The sequence below is a fragment of the Pagrus pagrus genome (genome assembly GCF_965226575.1).
Source record: "Pagrus pagrus genome assembly, chromosome: 9".
In the NCBI taxonomy this organism is placed as follows: domain Eukaryota; kingdom Metazoa; phylum Chordata; class Actinopteri; order Spariformes; family Sparidae; genus Pagrus; species Pagrus pagrus.
The window spans coordinates 15,920,250-15,938,386 of NC_140193.1; the positions used below are offsets into that span (position 1 = coordinate 15,920,250).

At 41.1% G+C, this 18,137-nt stretch overlaps 1 protein-coding gene across 1 annotated transcript; it reads right to left on the bottom strand.

Moving 5' to 3' along the window:
* Nucleotides 1-1,111: 1,111 nt before the first annotated feature.
* Nucleotides 1,112-17,959, bottom strand: ifih1 (interferon induced with helicase C domain 1). The gene is made up of 16 exons (XM_084362692.1): nt 16,783-17,959; nt 16,000-16,174; nt 15,465-15,578; nt 14,073-14,138; nt 11,201-11,427; nt 10,414-10,624; nt 9,179-9,396; nt 7,644-7,745; nt 7,416-7,539; nt 7,078-7,293; nt 5,508-5,764; nt 5,269-5,418; nt 5,000-5,161; nt 4,719-4,912; nt 4,118-4,211; nt 1,112-2,843 (listed from the first exon to the last, which is right to left on the bottom strand). Exons 1-16 carry the CDS (start codon nt 17,215-17,217, stop codon nt 2,649-2,651), a joined length of 2,940 nt encoding a protein of 979 aa, XP_084218818.1. The 5' UTR covers nt 17,218-17,959; the 3' UTR covers nt 1,112-2,648.
* Nucleotides 17,960-18,137: the final 178 nt, after the last annotated feature.

Below are 18,137 nucleotides of genomic sequence, written 5' to 3' on the forward strand. Positions count from 1 at the left end.
GACTCAGTGGCCAAGCAGGAAGACCTCCCAGTCCAATCCAGCATGTGCCTCTCTTTTCATATTTTCCACTTCATCCAGAACCAGTGGTGGATGTAACGAAGTACAATTACTCAAGTACTGTAGGATGTGAAGTAGGCTTCATGCGCTTTACTTGTTTGTTTTGACTTCTACAGAGAGAAGTATTCCTCTGTTTACTCCACTACATGTGTCTGACAGATTTAGTTACTTTACAGATTATTAATGTTCACATGCTTTCTGTCCATGTACTTTCACATGAGGTCATTTTGAATTTCCCCGGTAAACTGAAGGGTTAAGTTCCTTTATGCACTCAAACAAACAAACTATGTATTTCAGTTACATTTAGGATTTCCATGTAATTCAATTTCATAACTTATACGTTCAGTAGATCATTTAAAGGTATTTCCATCAGGATGAGTTGATGCGAATACATTAAATAACTTAGTCCGCTTAAGTTAAGTTAACGCAATTGAATACAAGTAGTACATAAAAGTAATCCATATGTAAAGCATTGCTTTTAAGGATAATACTTGAAAAATTTAACTATTTAAAAACCCTCCTGATTAGCTGGGAAATGCTGAAAACTTCTGAACTCATGAAAAGTTCATCATGATTCATGATTCACTGCTGTAATTTAAACTACCTGACAGCATACACAAGTAGCTAAAATGAGCTTTAAATCTAAAGCAGTAAAATGCAACATTACCATTAAAGGGGCTCTGTGTGTTGTCCTGGTAGTCAGCCATCAGTTTATGTAGCGCGCTACTATTGTCAGAGCACAACGGTTACATGTAAGGTGCTCATAGGTAGACTTTACATTTAAAATGTAATTATATCACTGCGTTTAACTTGAATAGCACATTTTTGTGTGTATATTTTGTGCTTGTGATGTACTGATCTGTTACTGTGCTGTTTGCTATAGTTTTTTTTTTCAGTGATGATCTATAACTATGTGAAGTTTTAATTATGACCTGCCAAGAGACCTCAGATGTGAATTAGCTCAAAGCTAACTCTGGTACAATGCATCAAATGGCAACATTTATGTTTAATAACGTACACGGTCCCTCTACACATGAAGATGAAATCATTCAAATCAAATCAGTTTTATTTGTATAGCCCAAAATCACAATCACATTGCCTCATTGGGCTTTACAATCTGTGCAGTGGACGACATCCTCTGTCCTTAGACCCTCGATTCGAGTGAGGAAAAACTTGCCATGTTGAGGAAAAAAACTACTTTTTAACGGGGAGAAAAGAGAAGATGGAAGAAACCTCAGGAAGAGGCACAGAGGAAGGATCCCTCTCCCAGGATGGACAGACATGCAATAGATGTCACATGTACAGAAAAGAAGAACAACATTACAGTTTACGTTGCAATTCATTAATTCATTAATTGTTAGCTTTCAATAGAGCCAAGCCCGCGGTTTCCCACAGTTTCCAGTCTCCGTGCTATGCTAAGCTAACAGGCTGCTGGCCACAGCTTCATATTTATGGTAAGAAAACTGGAGTGGTATCAATCCTCTCATCGCTATTCCTTTCAGCCTGAAATTCAAAAACCTAAACAACGAAACAATAATTCATCTGCAGCATTTTGTACCTTTTAATGCATTAAAGGGGCTCTATGGAACTTTTGTGTAGTTAGTTTGTGTTAGCTGACTCCTTCACAAAGAAATCCACGGTCCAGCAGCATTAAACAACTTTAACAAATTGTCCACAGGCTTGTTTAGACGACGAGAGACGAGGAAGGTACTCTTTTATCGCGTCACATTACAATCTGCTCACATATGACCAATAAAATAGTGATTAATACATGTAAAGTGCTATAAAACGCTACACAGAGCCCCTTTAATGAAGCAGTAACATAATACAAAACACTGACACAACATACTTTCACTTTAGTAAAGGATCTGCATACATCCACCGCTGGCCATAATAAAGGTATTTCTTTACTCTTTTTAAAGGAGCCCTTTTTATTATGTTGTGGATTCTTTATTTAAATCACATTCAGTAACGATAGCCAAATAATGAGCATACTTTAATGGCTCAAGGATCCATACAGCCTGCATATTTGCACATGTCCCAATCAATGACACCACAAAGGTATTTATCCATATAAGGAAGCAGTTCTTAAAAAAATAGCTCTAAAAATAGCAGCTCTGACTGGCTGAACAGTTGTGACTCATTACCAGTTGGATTGAATGGAAAACCACCAGCACTTGTTTGTCTGCATGTGTGTTGACAGGTGGGCGCTGAGGGGCTATCACACACTTAGTGGCTCCCATCTCACGGGACCACAGGGGTTTGAGACTAAAATCTTTTTTTGTTTTCAATTATTTTTATTACATTTCATTCTTTTTGAACATTTGTCCAACAACCCCAGGGCGAATTCATGATTAGGCAACATTACATATTTGCGAAGAAATAAAAAAAATGTGGCACCAAACAAACTGCAGCCTGCAGCACACGCTTAAATCCACCATTAGTGACTCCAGTTATCACATGACAAAGGAAGCATTGCATTCACCAGTATGATGGGCTCAGTAATCCATCCTGTGCAAGATCCACAGTTGAGATAAGAACATAAGTCAATGTGTGTATAATTACTAGTGGGCCTGCGTCGTTGTGACGGGTTATTCGTCTTCATCATCCGAGCTCTGTGCCACTCGGCTCGCGTGGTCGGCGTAGTCAAAGGCAGAGAACCTGACGGTGAGCTCGCTCCACTTGGTGCACTTGTTTATCTTCTTCCCCTTTAACGTCACCACGAAGTTCTTCACATGGAGGCAGGGGCACTCGAGGCCACGGTACAGCATCATGGAGCCCCATCTCTGCAACAGAAATCAGATGTCAAAACACAACAGGGATGATACGGTGGTACGTGAAGATTTATACATCAAGTGAGCAACAGTGGCAGCCCTTTCAGGTTTAGTCTCAGTCTTAAGAAGAACGGCGTCAGCGTATGATAAAGTGCTTCATGTGTCCGGCCTAAGCGTTTTCTTCCAGCCAGGCTGAGCCAGCGTGGTTTGCCGCTGCCACTGCAGCTGCTTAGTAAGCATTCATTTGTGTGTTCATTGAACAGGCCTTCGCTGACCATTGTTGTGTTAGTTTCATTTGAAAAAACTACAGAAATGTTGATTTATGTTGATTTTGTTGATTTGAGATATCACAGCACAATGTTTGGGAAACACACTCTCACACATGCTGTCATCTTAGAAACAACACTTTGACTAGATAGTAACAATGAAAGTGAACATGGATGGAGCATAATTGTAAGCTTTTTCAAAACATTTTTTGTCAATTAATGAAATCAACACTGGTGAACAAAGGCCTGTTCAATGATGACTCAAATTACTGCTCACGTTTGTGCCACTTGTGCTGAATTTTGGAGGAAAATGGCTGGAAAATAATATGTTAGAGTAATGACATTAAGAAGTTGTATCTCGTATGATTCTCTGACTCATTTTCTTTCCCATTTTGACTATCTTACTGTTGGTGACTGGTCTTGACTCACTTCCCATTTTCCTTGTATTCTGTTTAAAAAAATAGTCCCTCTGAATGATGCCATGCTGACGCAGCTTCTTGGTAACTCTTTGCATAAAAGCAAATAAGCGTATTTTTCTAAAATGTCGGATACATTTCTTTTACTCTGATTTTACAAACATGCTTTCCAAATTTTCAAAGTGGGAGGAAGGTCTCCCACTGTCTCAGCTGCTGCAAATATGACATTACCTTCTACATTAGTTACTAAAAAACGCCCAAAATGTGTGTGATCTGGTTAAAGAGATGTTTTTTCCCACTTTCTCAGAGTCAGAACCTAATAAATGCCTTTGGAAAGCCCCTTTTTTTATGATTCAAGGGAAGTCTGGAGTTATGCCAAACAGCAGTGTTAGGCTATTTTGGCTCAGTTGCTGTGTCAACATCACCATGATCCCGTAGGCATCCAGGAATTGAGCAAATCTCAGCAAGTAAACCAAGGACAGCACCTTGTTTCACCCTTTGTCCGAGGGGAGGCCCACGGTGTAAGACTTTGGGAAAACCCATGATCTAAACAAAACCACCTGTAAAAAAACAAAGAAGATTGAAAATCCTGAAATGCATTTACCTCCCCGCACTTTTTGCATGCTATGTAGCCATTGGTCTCATAATCCAGATGTCGCTCTTGAAGGGTGGTGTTTTCTCTCTGAATGAAAAGTTCACTGTAAGAAAATATAACAAACATTGTCAGTATTTGATTTGATTTTGGGCAGATCTGCAATAATTCATCACCAGAGCATAATTACAGTTATAGAACAATGAATAACATCTAAAGTGCTGTTAGACTGCTGCTAGACATCCCCGTTAATGTGCCTCGGTGCTACTAGCTTAACGGTGTAAGATGTACTGTAGGATTTTTTATTGAAAACATTTAAAACTGAGAGGAATAAAGGAATAATGTTTTAACACTATGACATCTACACCCTTCATTATGTTGCAAAGCATGTATAACACGCTAACCAGCTAGCCCTGGCCCATCCTGATGTAAAGCTCCTTTGCTAGCATTGTGAACACCAACACTTGAGCTCTGAGCTTCTAGCACAGACTGCTAGCCGCACTGCTAACTGAGCTAACGGCAGCTGCATTTGGCTCTGGTTAGCGGTTACTCTGGTGATATACTGCCCTCTATTCATTTTTGAGTATGAAAGGGACAAAAGCAAACCTCGTACCTAAACTGTGGTGTAAGATTGACCCTGTGCATGTCCTCGATGATCTCGATGTCTTCACCGCTGCAGGCAGGTTCGTTGCAGCCTCTGCAGCTGAACTTCACATTGGACGGGTCCTCATTTTTCATGCCTTTCTGCTTCTTCTTTTTTACGAGCACCCTATTCTCCATTATAGCCTGCATCTGATACTCCATGATCTGATGAAAGGTAAACAACATCACAGAGAACAGTCTTAAAGCAATGTGGGTTTACCCAATGACAAAAAAGGTTCTGAGAGGACATACCCGTTTGTCATACTCTTCTTGCTTTAAGGCTCTGATTTTCCCGATGGCTTTGTCCATCATGTCCGTGCGGTACTCATTGACGACCTCCTTTTCAGCCACCCCAGAGTTCTTCACCTCGACCAGAGAGTAACTGCTGTCGTCAGCCCTTCCTCTGCCTTTCGCCTGCAAAAGGTAGAGCCAATGATAAGCAACCACTAGTAATGGTGTCTTAATTACTAAACATGGAAGTGATCATCATCAACACATGCCACAAGACATTACTCACTGACCTGAATCATAGCAATCTCATTGGTCACAAGGCCATATCTGATCACGAAATTGCACGCTGGTATGTCCAGACCTTCCTCTGCCACTGTGGTGGCGATCAGCAAGTTGATTTCACCATTGTGGAATTTAGTCAACACGTCCCGTTGCTCTGCCTGATTAACACAAATTTGTATTGAGACGGAGAAAGTGTTGATTGGATTTCAAGTGCGGAGGATGCTCGTACATGTACGTGTACACTCACAGAGGTCATTGGTTTGACAACACTCTGGTCTCCTCCTCCGATGACATGCGAGGCTTTCACTCCAATGTCAGCAAACTTGGAGTTTTCCTGGATCCACTGACTCAGAGCGATGGCACTGCGACGTGTTTTGGTGAAAATGATACCTCTCGCCGACTCCCTGGTGCTGAACTCTTGCAGAATATTAGATTTTAATTTTGACAGGCTGTCATTTTCATAGTCTGGATTCTTTGCGAGCTCCTGCAGCTCTTCCTTGTTTTCTGCAAGACATACGGTAGATTTCAAAGAACTGAGGTGAATTCTTTCTGTAACATGTAAGATGTGGCCAGCTGTCAATGGTAGCTCCAAAACGACTGTGGGCAGCTTTACTGCTGCTCACTATAATCTTTGCTGTAGCTATCTTTGGCTGAAGCAACTAGCTGCCATTCGCACATCAGCTCAGTTAACTGTTCAGCCAAGTGGCCCTGTTAGCTGACTTGAGTTTTCCTGGACTGGGTACTCGGATCATTGGAGAGTCACTGGGGGCAACGAAGCCAGCTACTGATTTCGCCAATGATAAGCCGGTGCTGGTAAATGAGGATCTGATGGTGTTAAATGAGACGCCAGCTCGTGTCTACCCTAGAAACCCACTGGATCAGTCGGCCTTTCATTTCCCAATGCCGACCTCTCAGTTGCTGAGCACTGGTTTATCATTGGCCAGGTTAGTAGCTGGCTTTGGCAAGGATATAGACTCTGCAGACTTCTCAGACGTAGTAATTCTATCCTTTGTCTTGCTCTAAATCAAATATGGCTGCAGACTGTGACTGAAAACAGCCTCCAAGACCGATGGACGCCAGTTAGAAGACAATACAGAGTTTATTTACAGCGGCTCTGAGGATGACTATGACTACAGGATGTCGCAAACTCCCTGCTTGCATACTCCAAGTTGAAACTACATTGGCTATTGCCTCTTGAGGTACAAAGTAGCATTACAACACAAGAAGGGTCGGAGCAAGGTAGTTAGCATGCTAACTTCAGTAGATATCTCTGCAACACAGTGCATAGATGTCTTTAACATAACATCGGCACAGTTGTTTCTTGATATTCTGATGTGTTTTAAATGTTTAAACTAAATTTCTGGCCATATCTTACAGATTGCCCCTTTAAAAGGTTAAAATAATCATTTGACATTGTGGGACACTTATTTTTTTAGATACCATCACGTCTGTATGGTACATATTTAGCTTTAGCAAGCATGCAGTTAGCTTAGCTTAGCAAAAAGACTGGCTGCAATCTACCAGAACTTATAATTGACATCTGTATCTTGTTTGTTGCTTCCAAAAAGTGTTTTGTTACCTTTGGACAAAGCCTGCCTAGCTGTTTCCCACTGTTTCCAGCCTTGATGCTAAGCTACGCTAACCAGCAGCTAGACTGATACTTACCAAACAGTTATTGGATTGATGCAGATGTTTTTCTTGGCAAGAAAGCAAATAACTTGACTATCATATTAAAATGCTACACTACATATAACAGCACTGACGACACAGTGAAGTCAAGAACATTTTACTGGTAATATAACAGGTCAAGGAAATACCTTTAAACAAATTGAAGAGGAATCTCTCTGTGTCTGTGATTTGTATTTTATCCTCGTCGTCTGGTGTTGTTTTTTTCTTCATTTCCTCCTCGTAAAATTTGTTCAGGAAGCTGAAGGAGTCACACATGCGAATGGTGTTGCTGAGATTCAGGCCCTCGTTGTACTGTCGAAGGTGCTCTGCGCAAACACGCACTTTCTGATTCTCCTCTGTGGCGGCTATGATGGATTGAAACAAGGTTTTAGTTCCCTACAAGCCAGGTCTGTTTGTTCTCAAAAACAGAAGCTGGACCAAGCAGGTAGTATCGCCTGAAGATGAGCGTGAAAAAAGTTTTGCTCACCGTGTCGCTCTTTTTGAACGACCCACTGTTCGTAATTCTGGGAGCCAAGGTCACAGGTGGGGCTCAGCTCGGCATGGGCATGAATGGCAATCATGATTTTCTTGATTACATCACCAAAGGGATCCTGAAAAGCACATTTGGTTACACAAACAATATTTAAGCCACTGCTTGGAGAGAAATTGTATGAGAAAAGCAATTATGAGACTCCTTACTGTTCAACACACGTACCTCTTTTCTGTCTTCGACCTTTAAAACTTTTTTCCTTTGCTCCTTCTTGAACTCCCCAAGGCTCCTCGTCATGATATTGGAAGCATCCAAGTTTGCACAGATCTTTGAACGAGACACACGGCTTTGCAGTGTTAGAATTAATCAAAACCACACGTCTTTATCTCATTAATACACACTACTTCTAATACATTTCCTCCCGTCTGACACAGCGCTGAAGCCAAAGGGCTGTTTTCAATTTTTTTTTCTTTTGTGGCAGTCGAAAACTTTATGGCTGCAGTGTGTGCAGGGGCAGCGTGGAACATTGGAAACAGCTTGGCTGGATGAACAGTGTACTCGATGACTAAGGCAGAGAAAATGGAGCAGGAGTTAGATGAAGGAAAGATGAAAAAGTGAAATTGAAAAGAAGATGAAGTGGTTTGAAGGAGTAATTTGACAATTTTGACAAAAAAAAATTGGCCAGAATTCAACGCCACTGTTTCAAAAACATACGGGGCAGCACATCACCAGGGTAGCAGACAACTGCTGCGCTCTGTTAGCTACCTTTGGCTGCAGCTAGCAAACCTTAGCTAACTAGCTCAGTTACCCGTGGAGCTGACTGGACTGGAGAAAGGCAAACCAAAACTGCTTAGGTAAGGTTTTTTTTGGTTGTTTAAGTCAAGTTTGAATGAAGTGTGTTTTATTATGAGTCAAGGAGGCAGTAATGCTCGTCTTCATGACGTACAGAGTGGTATTATGAGACTGGACGGGCCGGGGCTAGCCTGTTAGCATGCTAACTTCAGTATAGATCTCTGCAACACAGTACATAGACGTATTTGACATAATGTTAATATTCTTGTTTCTTCATTATCTGTTAATAGTGTCAGTTATTTCTGTTATTTCAGCTATTTCGAGTGTTTTAAATAAAAATGCTGGCCATGTCTCACAAAATGCTTTTTTAAAGGCTAAAAGAATCGATTTTCAACATTTTGGGACATACGTCTATTTTCTTTTCTCCTGAGTTTCATGTCTGTATGGTAAATATATTGCTATAGAAGACAACTTGTTAGCTTATAGCTTATCTTAGATCTTGTGTTGTTGCTTCTGAATAGTAGTTGTGTTTTGTTGTGTGTTTGCCAAGCTAGCTATTTCCCTCTATATCCAGTCTTTATGCTAAGCTAAGCTAACCAGCAGCTAGCCTAATGTTCACCTAACAGATACTAGACTGATAAAGATCTTTTCGTCTAAGTCTTGGGAAGAACATGTTTTTTTTAAATGTTTTAAACTTCTGGTCATATCTGACATGTTGCCCCTTTAAGGTGGCTTGTGAATGTGTGGAAAACAACAGCTGTTATTCAATCCAGTAAAAGTACTCTGAGGCTGACATTGATTAGGCCGTGTCAAAACAAGTGAGCTAATCTCTCTAGTGATTTTTAAGGCCACAGTCTCTGGAGTTGTTGTACTAAATGGCATTAAATTACATTTTGGACACACAGACTAACATGTGCTAACATTTCTTTCAATGTAGGTGCAGAGAGAAAGCTGGGAATGGTATTTACGCGCAGTATGTGCTCCTCAGCCTTCACCAGTACCGTGGCTCCCCCGACCCCTGGTGAGGCCGTCAGGCCCAGGATCTGAGGGAGAGGCACCGTCTCCTTCTCCAACTTCTTCAGCTTTCTGTTCTTGTGCTTCTGCTTCAGGTAGCGCAGCATTATGTGGTTGTAGACTCCTCCTTTCTGAGTGTGGTGGCATTCATCTATTACGATCAGCGAAAGATCTAAAAAAAAAAAGACATGACAACAAACATTAATATAAGCTAGAATATATGCTATTTGTAAAAAACCTGATTGTACGAACGCAGCAAGCGAAGTAGTAAGTGAGTTTTCAGAGATTGTTGGTTTGCTTTGTTTCAACAATAACATTTACATTTCTGCTTTTTTCTACTGTAACATTACCGTCAAGGGACAGAGTTGCATATGTCTAAGAACTGTCGAAACGCTACAATTTTCTCAACCATGCTGGACTATTTTTGTCTTATTTATTTGTTTCTTCAATAAATAGAGGTGAGTATCACTCTCATATTATAACATCTTTCTGTAAGAGAGATCCTCCCACACAAACCAGCTCTTTTCTAGGAACTTGATGCAGCAGTCTGAGCCACACAATAACATATGCCGGAAAACTTCAAAAATAGCCTCTTTTTTTTTTTAAACAAAAGCAGGAGCAAGGTGAATCATAATCATCCACATGTACAAGTTTAAAACAGAGTGATACAAATTTGTCCCCGGAGGAAAAGAGCAGGGAGAGTGGCAGCTTGATGTACTGTGGGTGATAGAAGCTCTCATGTGAATTCGATCAGCCACACGCTGATGGCTTGAACAGACGTGTGGCCTGGAAAGCAGGAGGTAAGGGGGGAAAAAAAGAAAAAAGGACACGCTCTCAGGCGTTTCAACAAACAGCATATGTTCCACTGAGGTGGCTATTCCACCTTGGACTGGTGAGTGCCAACAAGAGTGAACAGCAGAGCCGGAAGACTTTGACAAGATCCTGTCAGGTATTATCAGGGGAGACGTTATGAGTCCTTCGGGTGGCTTTCTATTCCAATACCTGTCAGCGTCTGTGGGTTTGAGCCTGGAAAGATTTTAACTAAAGCTTTGAGGAAAAGCCTTTCAAAAATGTTGTGACCATATTTAATTTTGGATGCTCAAAACCAAAGGAAATTATGGAGCCAAAGAAAAGTTATTCACATTCTTGTGTTGTGAAATTTTGGAAAAATGGTCGTGTAAAAACACACCGCTCAGGTCCACTCCTTCGTCCTCTCCTTTGTTGGACCTCTCCAAGTAATTCTCAAGAATCTGGGCCGTGCAAATGATGACGTCATTGTTCTTCACAATCTCTGTGAAAGAGATTTTGAGCGGCGAGTCCCCGCTGACTCTCTCCACTTTGTACGTCCGCTTCAAAAATGGCAAGAACTCTGCCACATAATGCTGCTCGACGAGAGGAATCTGCAGGACACAAGAGCACATCGGATTTTATGATGTTGAAAGAAACGTCTGCATTGTTTCTCTCGCTACAACCCTCCTGATGGTTTGTTTTGTTTATGATCACCATAACTGCTGTGTTACGACTTTGGTGACGACTGTCTGGCACAGACAAACATGTCCAGGAATTTTTTTTTCCCCACTCCGGTTCAGGCAGTGTTTCAAAATACTTGGGCAATGATTTAGAGGATTTTTTTTTTGTTGTTCATTGTTTGAGGATCAGGAGAACAAACTCCCTGCTCCCCTTTCTGCGGACACACAAGAATCCGTTTCCCTCGCATACAATTACTAATTCTCAAGCTGCTAAATTGTTTTATGGCTGGAAAAGTCGTGCTTTTTTCCAGTGCCGAGCAGATCCCATGCAGGCCCATTCAGTAACAAAGTGCAGGGGAATATCTAAACCTTATGGTGTGTAATTTGTGGCGGGCTGGCCCACATGTGAAAACTGACTGAAAGATAGAATGTTTTCTTTGGATCTGATTTCCATAATAGTGCAAAGACATACAGTAAGCCAAGCACGCCAGACTTGGGTTGTAGTACCTTGTTCACCAGGACAACCACTTTCCCTGATTGGCTCCCAGCCCTCCTGTCGTCCAGATGTTTTTTGGTAATATAAACTGCGACTCTGGTTTTACCACTTCCTGTCGGGAGGCATATGATGATGTTTTTCCCCTCCAAGGCGGGTCTCGCGACCTCCGTCTGATAATCGCGAAGCACAATATCAGCTTTTTCTGGGCTTCTGGCTGCTGCTCCCGAGTCAGCTCCATCTGTAACACAGAGCAGAGATTCAGACAGACAATAATCATCTGACCGTGTCAGCAACCCACAATTACAAGCATTACCAGCAGGAAGAGACGGTGCTGGTCACTGTGGTGGAATGTTTTCCTAATGCTGCGCTTCAAAAGCCAACACATTCAACATACGTGGACCAATCATCTAAAAGAAAATCTACAGAGCATGCAGAAAGGTGCAGAATAACAGTATCTTTGTTCCTTTAAAACATTATGATTATAAACTTATAACTTTAAGTGTTGATAACACAAAATGTGGCCTTCCATCTCCGTCTTCCTTTGCATTCATGTCACAACCAAGCTGTTGTTCCAATCATCTTCCCCCTCAAGTGGCTGCCAGTTTGTGCACTCGCTAAGGTTAACTAGCAAACATTAGCTAATGCTGCTAATTCTAGCTAGCAAACCTCAATGTTGCTAATGCTAGTTAATGTTACTGTAGCTGCTTAAGAACTCAGCTATTCTTACGTGTTTTTTCCACAAGCCGGCAACTACAAAGACTTGATCGCTGAACAGTGTTATATGATCGACTCATAAACCTCGTTAGGAGCTGGAACCAACAGCCAGAAGTCTTACACAGAGATAAACAAAAGCATCATATCATATTATTTTTACTGTTGGCTCACAAACCTTGTTAGAAGAACCAACTGTCAGAAACGGAGATAAACAAAACAATCACAATAATGCTTTTAAGGAAAACACACTGATTTGTCGACGTAAAAATCATGAATATGACCTTTAAAATGTTTGTCGGGTCCAGAATGATTGTTTTGTTTATCTCTGTTTCTGACCGTTGGTTCCAGCTTCTAACGAGGTTTGTGAGCCAACAGTATAAAACCATTAGTATCACACAGTCTTCAATTGTTGTCAGCAACAACAGTCTTGGTAGTTGCCAGTTTGTGGCGGAAAAAAACTTAAAAATGGCTCTGAACTTAATTTAATTGTTAGATCCATGGCTACAACTGCCCTAACATCACGTCAGCGTGCACGTCACATAGGGCCACTATTGTTCCATATTTGCTGGTAATCCAAAGATTTAAACACTGGGCCAATGTGTGCCAATACCTGCAACATAGTCAAGATATGTTAAAGTACAAATACATGTATATAATCCGGCCTTTTATTACGTCGTAACAAATCTAAACAGGGGCAATTTAACTGCCTCGATTTCTAAAATAAACGTCAGGCAGTCATTGGCAGCACCAACATCTGCATGTGCTTATCAGTCAGTAAGTCTACGAGTGAATCATTTCATCACATGTCATTTCAGTAATGTTTTTCCCTCCTCTTGATGTCTGTTGAGGCAGCATTTTGTCTTCTTTTCCTGTGTTAAAGGACAGCAGATTTACTATGATCCACTTGAGTCGGACTTTAAGTCGCTGGCAGGCTGTTTGCTCTGTCTAGGCCGGGGATAAAACATGACCGAGGCACCGTGCACAATGTGAACGTACCCCCGCCTCTCTGCTACCCTGTCCCCTCCATTCAAACTTCTACATTTACCCCCAGTTATGAGTTCAAACCCCCAGAAAGTTGTTTTTTTTCCCCCTCAGTGCAGACAGCTTTTAATTTTCCTTCTCAGACTGGGTATGCCAGAGGTTAAAAGTGCTGTTTCAAGTTTCATGGAAGTAAGCACAGGAAGCTGTTCTGATGAGGAGATAGAGCTTTAACAACAATAAGAAGTAAACAGTGGTACATATTGTACCCAGACGCTACACTTATTAGAGGAGGAAAGTCAACAATCAGCATGTTTAATATTTTTCCAATAAGAACAGAACAACAACAGGCCTGTTAGTCACTGTGATTCAGTGCAGTGAAATTGAGTTAATTTCAGAAGACCCACAAATAATCCTACACATGTAACTAATTTTACAGGCTGGTGGAACAATCTCACATGTGGTCTGTTCTGTTTTTAAACCGTGCACTCTGGCCAACCCAGTCAGACTCATGCATTACTCAAATTAATGAGACAAAGTGTACTCCAACCCCACATTAAGAAAATAAAAGACACTTCCTCTGTTTCTTTAACTAATATAATTATTTCTACTGCCTCATTAGTCCGCATGCGTCTCCTTTAGTGCAGCGTCTCTTTGCTCTGGGCTGATTATCCCTTAAGCAATTATTTATTATGTCAAAGAGGCACAGTGCAAAGAGAGATGATGCTGATGCAGTAGTTATAAAATAATCTAACAAACTGAGCATGATATGAGCCTGGAGGTGTAAAGGAATCTCCCTCCCCACACCACTGTGGATTAAACTTTTCCTTTACATTACTTTACAATACAGAGTCAGCATGTGGTTTCCATTTGAAGCCCTCGCTATGCTCTGTCCTCTTTGACCTCTGCGTGGTTCATCATGGCGCACACATGGAACGTATTCTTTAGCGTCGGGCGAGCAGGCAGGACGGAGAAATCTTCCACTTTCAACACCTCCTGAATGCAGCTCGTTCTGCCTTTATGATATCTACACATCAAGTATACACTTTGCTCGCACTCGTGCTCTGAAGTGAGTTTCGTGTGTGGTCTACTGAGGAAGAATAAAACAAACCTTTGAGAATTACAAACATACTTTGAATACTTGTACAAGATCGACAATATGAAGAGTGAATGAGAGTGAATCAGTCCCACCTGGCTGTGAAGGGTCCAAGCCGTTAGGAGGTTCTTTGGATTCATTGCTCGCTTCCCCGTAAAGGTCTGAAAAGATATCAGCGGACGTATAAAACTCACATTCAAGAAGGGCCGGAGATAAATCTCAACCTTGTTGCGTTTGGAGTAACAGCTGCTAAAGGGTCAGTTCACCCAAACTACCAAAAAGCAAATTTCCCCACTCAACCCGAGCGAATTATGAATTTTGTTAACATTAAAACATTGATACAATACAGGAGTGGTGGCCAGGTTGCCCTCGGCGACCATTTTGAGAAATTGGCAACCAATTCTTTAACGTATGAAAAATGGACACTGAACTAACTGTAATGACTTGGATGTATTTTAGCCAGTGTAATGTTATGCATGTCTATTTTTTATTTTATTACTGATTATTATTTTAATCATTATCCATTTAACCAGACAACGCTGCACATGCATTCATGTGTTTACTCGCGCGCTCACAGGCATCTGTTCAGAGATGCATCAGATACAACGGAAAAGCAACCAGTGACTTCCTGAACTTTTTGGAGGGATCTGTGAACAATTAGTTTCACATAAGCTGACCCATCTCCACAGCGTTGTGTCAGCACTGGAAAAAAAAAGTTCTGGCTGCACCAATTATCATTCTTGTAATGGGGTATAAACACTCTGTCTTGTTTGGATTTCTATAAACCAATCACGATCGTGAAAAAGGAAGTATAAAGACTTTTGTGGCTCCAGAGGAAGCTGCATGTGATCTGATAAACTGATTCCAGTGATGTCAATCAGTGGCTAGGTTGCATTGTGGGTAATGTAGGCACCAGGTTTTGAAAAGCAGTTCACTGGTCTAGCATTGCACTCCCATAGCACTCATTAAAGACAATTTAACAACGATTAAAATCGATACAGCAGAACCAGAGATATCACCTTTTTCATTCAATATGTTCTTCCTCGTTCCTAAAACCCGGCGCCTACATTACCCACAACACAATTTTGTCTCCCACCGGGCACACAGTCACCCGAGAAAAGAAAGGTTAACTGGCGATGCGTTTCTATTAGAGACTAAATGACTGAATAAACTCAACCATTTGTGCTGTGTTGTTGTTATTTGCGACTCTGAGGAAAATGAAAACAATCCAGTTGTTTTTGCAAAAGTGGCAACACAACAAGAAATATACAGTAATAAAGCTGTGTGTCGCCACTTTAAGATTCAATGTACGATGAACATATCCCTATAACACTGTTAAACCAGACACTGCTGAGGGTGAGTGAGAAGATACATGTATTTTGTGATTTGGGTCAATTAAATGGTAACTGTCTGTTGGACAGTTTGAATGTCCCAACTCAGTTACTTGGCTTTTCACTGATGGTTGAACATCGGTTGCTCTATACGACCTGCGTTGAGCTCCTGAGGGCGGTCACAGCTTGCAGCCGCTGCTGGACTCTCATCTGTTGTGTCTTCACTTCCTGTGGGTTCATCTTTCAGTGACGGCAGCTTCACATCTGAGACTGATAACAAATAAATACATCACACACTGGAAGTTAGTATAATTCATCACATCTATGTTAAAGGTGCACTTTGTAGTTTTGGGGAAGACATTTTTAAAATCAGAGGACAAAGATCTTCATTGATGGACATTTTATGCTAAACAAACTAAATAAACAAACATATCTTTGTTGCTTGAACACTGCTTCTATCTTCAAACAGTGTTCTGGGGACCTTATTTTCCTCTGAGAACAGCTTGTTTATTCAGTTATGGAAAAAAATATTTATGAGTTTCTATACCTCATTATTATCACAGTGCTCCTTTAATAATCCCTAATAAAGTCTGAAAGTAAACAATAAGCTTTCTACAGCTGAATCTGCTCGTGACTCACAACTCATAGTCACATTTCTGTGCTGGGTGTGGGCTCCAGTCAGGTTAGTCACCTTGCTTGTCACAATCAGGTGAGCATCCAGTCAGCTCACAGTACAGGTTCTTGTGCCCGGTTTCGCGCAAAACATCGAGAAACTTAGAAAACCATCCGTCTCGACCTCTCACGATTCTTTTGAGAAGTTCACCGGCTCCAATCCGGGGGCCCTGAGTTGCAGTGAGGGCCTCAATCTAGATAAAGAAGAGCAGGATAACTGAAGCAGACTGCAAAACAGATGAGTGCATTAGTCTGCCATCTTGTGGTCAAAGACTGCAAACACACCTAGTGGAAGTTAAGTTTCGATTTTTTAAAACTGAACTGGGAAAAAGTACAAAAACTACACCAAACATTAAAGGGGCAGTATGTAGTTTTGGAGAAGAAACTCAAACTCTCTATTAACTTTAATATTTACACTATTAATGAGGTAATAAAACCTCATAAATATTTATTTTTTCCACAACTGACTAAACAAGCTGTTCTCAGAGGAAAATAAGGTCCCAGAACACTGTTTGAAGCTAGAAAGGTGGCAGGGTCCGCCACATATAAACAATGTAAAACAGTATGAAACTGTGTTGTCCTTTAAGGTCAATTTGTTTATTCAGTTTGTTAAAATCAATCAGTGAAAATCTCTTCCCTCTGCTTTAAATGTCTTCCCCAAAACTACATATTGCACCTTTAAACATGCACATTGTGACCATGTACTCTCTTGGATCACAGCTGAGCTGCTTCTTCCCAAATGGACACTGACCAGCTGTGTTTTGACTGTGTATCAGACACCTCCACAACAGTGAGTACTCACAATCTCTGCGTCAGCCTGGGTCAGCAGTTTTTGGGACAGACAGTGAACGCGCACCTCTTGAGTCTGCATACCCATGAGACGGGGACACATTAATTGAACAAGCTTGACAAAATAGTAATTCTCAGCCTCCGCTTCAGGCTCGGGGAGTTTGACCTGGATGTAGTCCGCCGCACGTCCACAGCCTGCCTCCTCCAACGCGACCACGAACGCCCTGAACCAGCCGTCGCTGTGAGGCTTCCTGGTGACGGCGGAGATCAGCAGCTCCGCGGCCGCTTGGTTCCCCTCGTTGGTCTCCTTCTTCATGATCCGCTCCCTCTGCTCGTTGTCGATGAAATGTAAATGCTCCAGGACCTGCTGCACCATGATCAGCTCTTTCAACTGCGGCCTGAAGCCCTCGATGAGACGCTCGTGCGTCTCGTCGTTATCAGAAGCCATTATTACGACCTGATAACAGTGAGGTCAATGCTGAAACAGCTCCAGCAGGAGTTCAAGAGCCACACCGGCAGAGAAAAACGATGATTCACGATGTCGTGGAAACAAAACTGGATAAGTTTCGCTTTCCATTTCTCCAGATGTAAACTGGCCACCAGGTGTCAGTGTTGGAGCATAGTAGGAAGGTGTCTGCACGTACACAGAGGCCTGCAAACATTGTGGTGGAGCTGGATGGATAATTTATTAAACATAATAATAAACATTTGTTTTATTGTATTTTCAATTCTAAAGACATGTTTCTAATAGTTTACCTAAAAGTCATACTTGAATAAAAGTAAATATATGGTGTTAAAATATTACTTTGGTGCAAGTTAAAGTCGCCTATATTAATACAACTTTTGTAAAGTCTTGTCTTTGTACATGTATGTACTATTGTCACATTGATTATTCAGCATTTATCTGATTATTGGAATCTCTGATTTTATAAAAAAAAACTGATTTCTGATTAAATAAATTAATTTAAAAATGCACCACTGGCTCTGATGCAGTAATCCTCAAAGTAACGAGTAACTAAAGTTATCAAATAGCCTAAATGTGTTGAGTAAAAACTACAGTATTTGCCAAGATGTAGTCCAGTGGGAGTATAAAGTAGCAGAAGATGGAAATACTCAAGTGAAGTACAAGCAGACTTGTAAGGGAGGGTTACTTTAAAAGTGCATGTCGATAAAGTTACTAATTACCTGTTAAAGAATGTAGTCAGGTATGTAATCCGAGCATCATGGTATTAAAGTAATGTAACTTGATTACTTTCCGTTACATTTGGATTGACTCACTCCCAAACGTATGCAAATAAAGAGAAAATAATATATCGATGAGACGACTCTTATTCTTTAGTCTTAATACATTCACTCAAGACCAGAGTG

What these genes read in the sequence shown, in the direction of transcription:
- ifih1 (XM_084362692.1), bottom strand. Translation starts at nt 17,217, where the DNA reads ATGGCTTCTGATAACGACGAGACGCACGAGCGTCTCATCGAGGGCTTC. An exon ending in CTGAGGAGCACATACTGCGC is followed by an intron (nt 7,746 to 9,178) that starts GTAAATACCATT and finishes TCTCGTTCAAAG; the next exon opens with ATCTGTGCAAACTTGGATGC. An exon ending in TTGTCAAACCAATGACCTCT is followed by an intron (nt 5,419 to 5,507) that starts GTGAGTGTACAC and finishes TGTGTTAATCAG; the next exon opens with GCAGAGCAACGGGACGTGTT.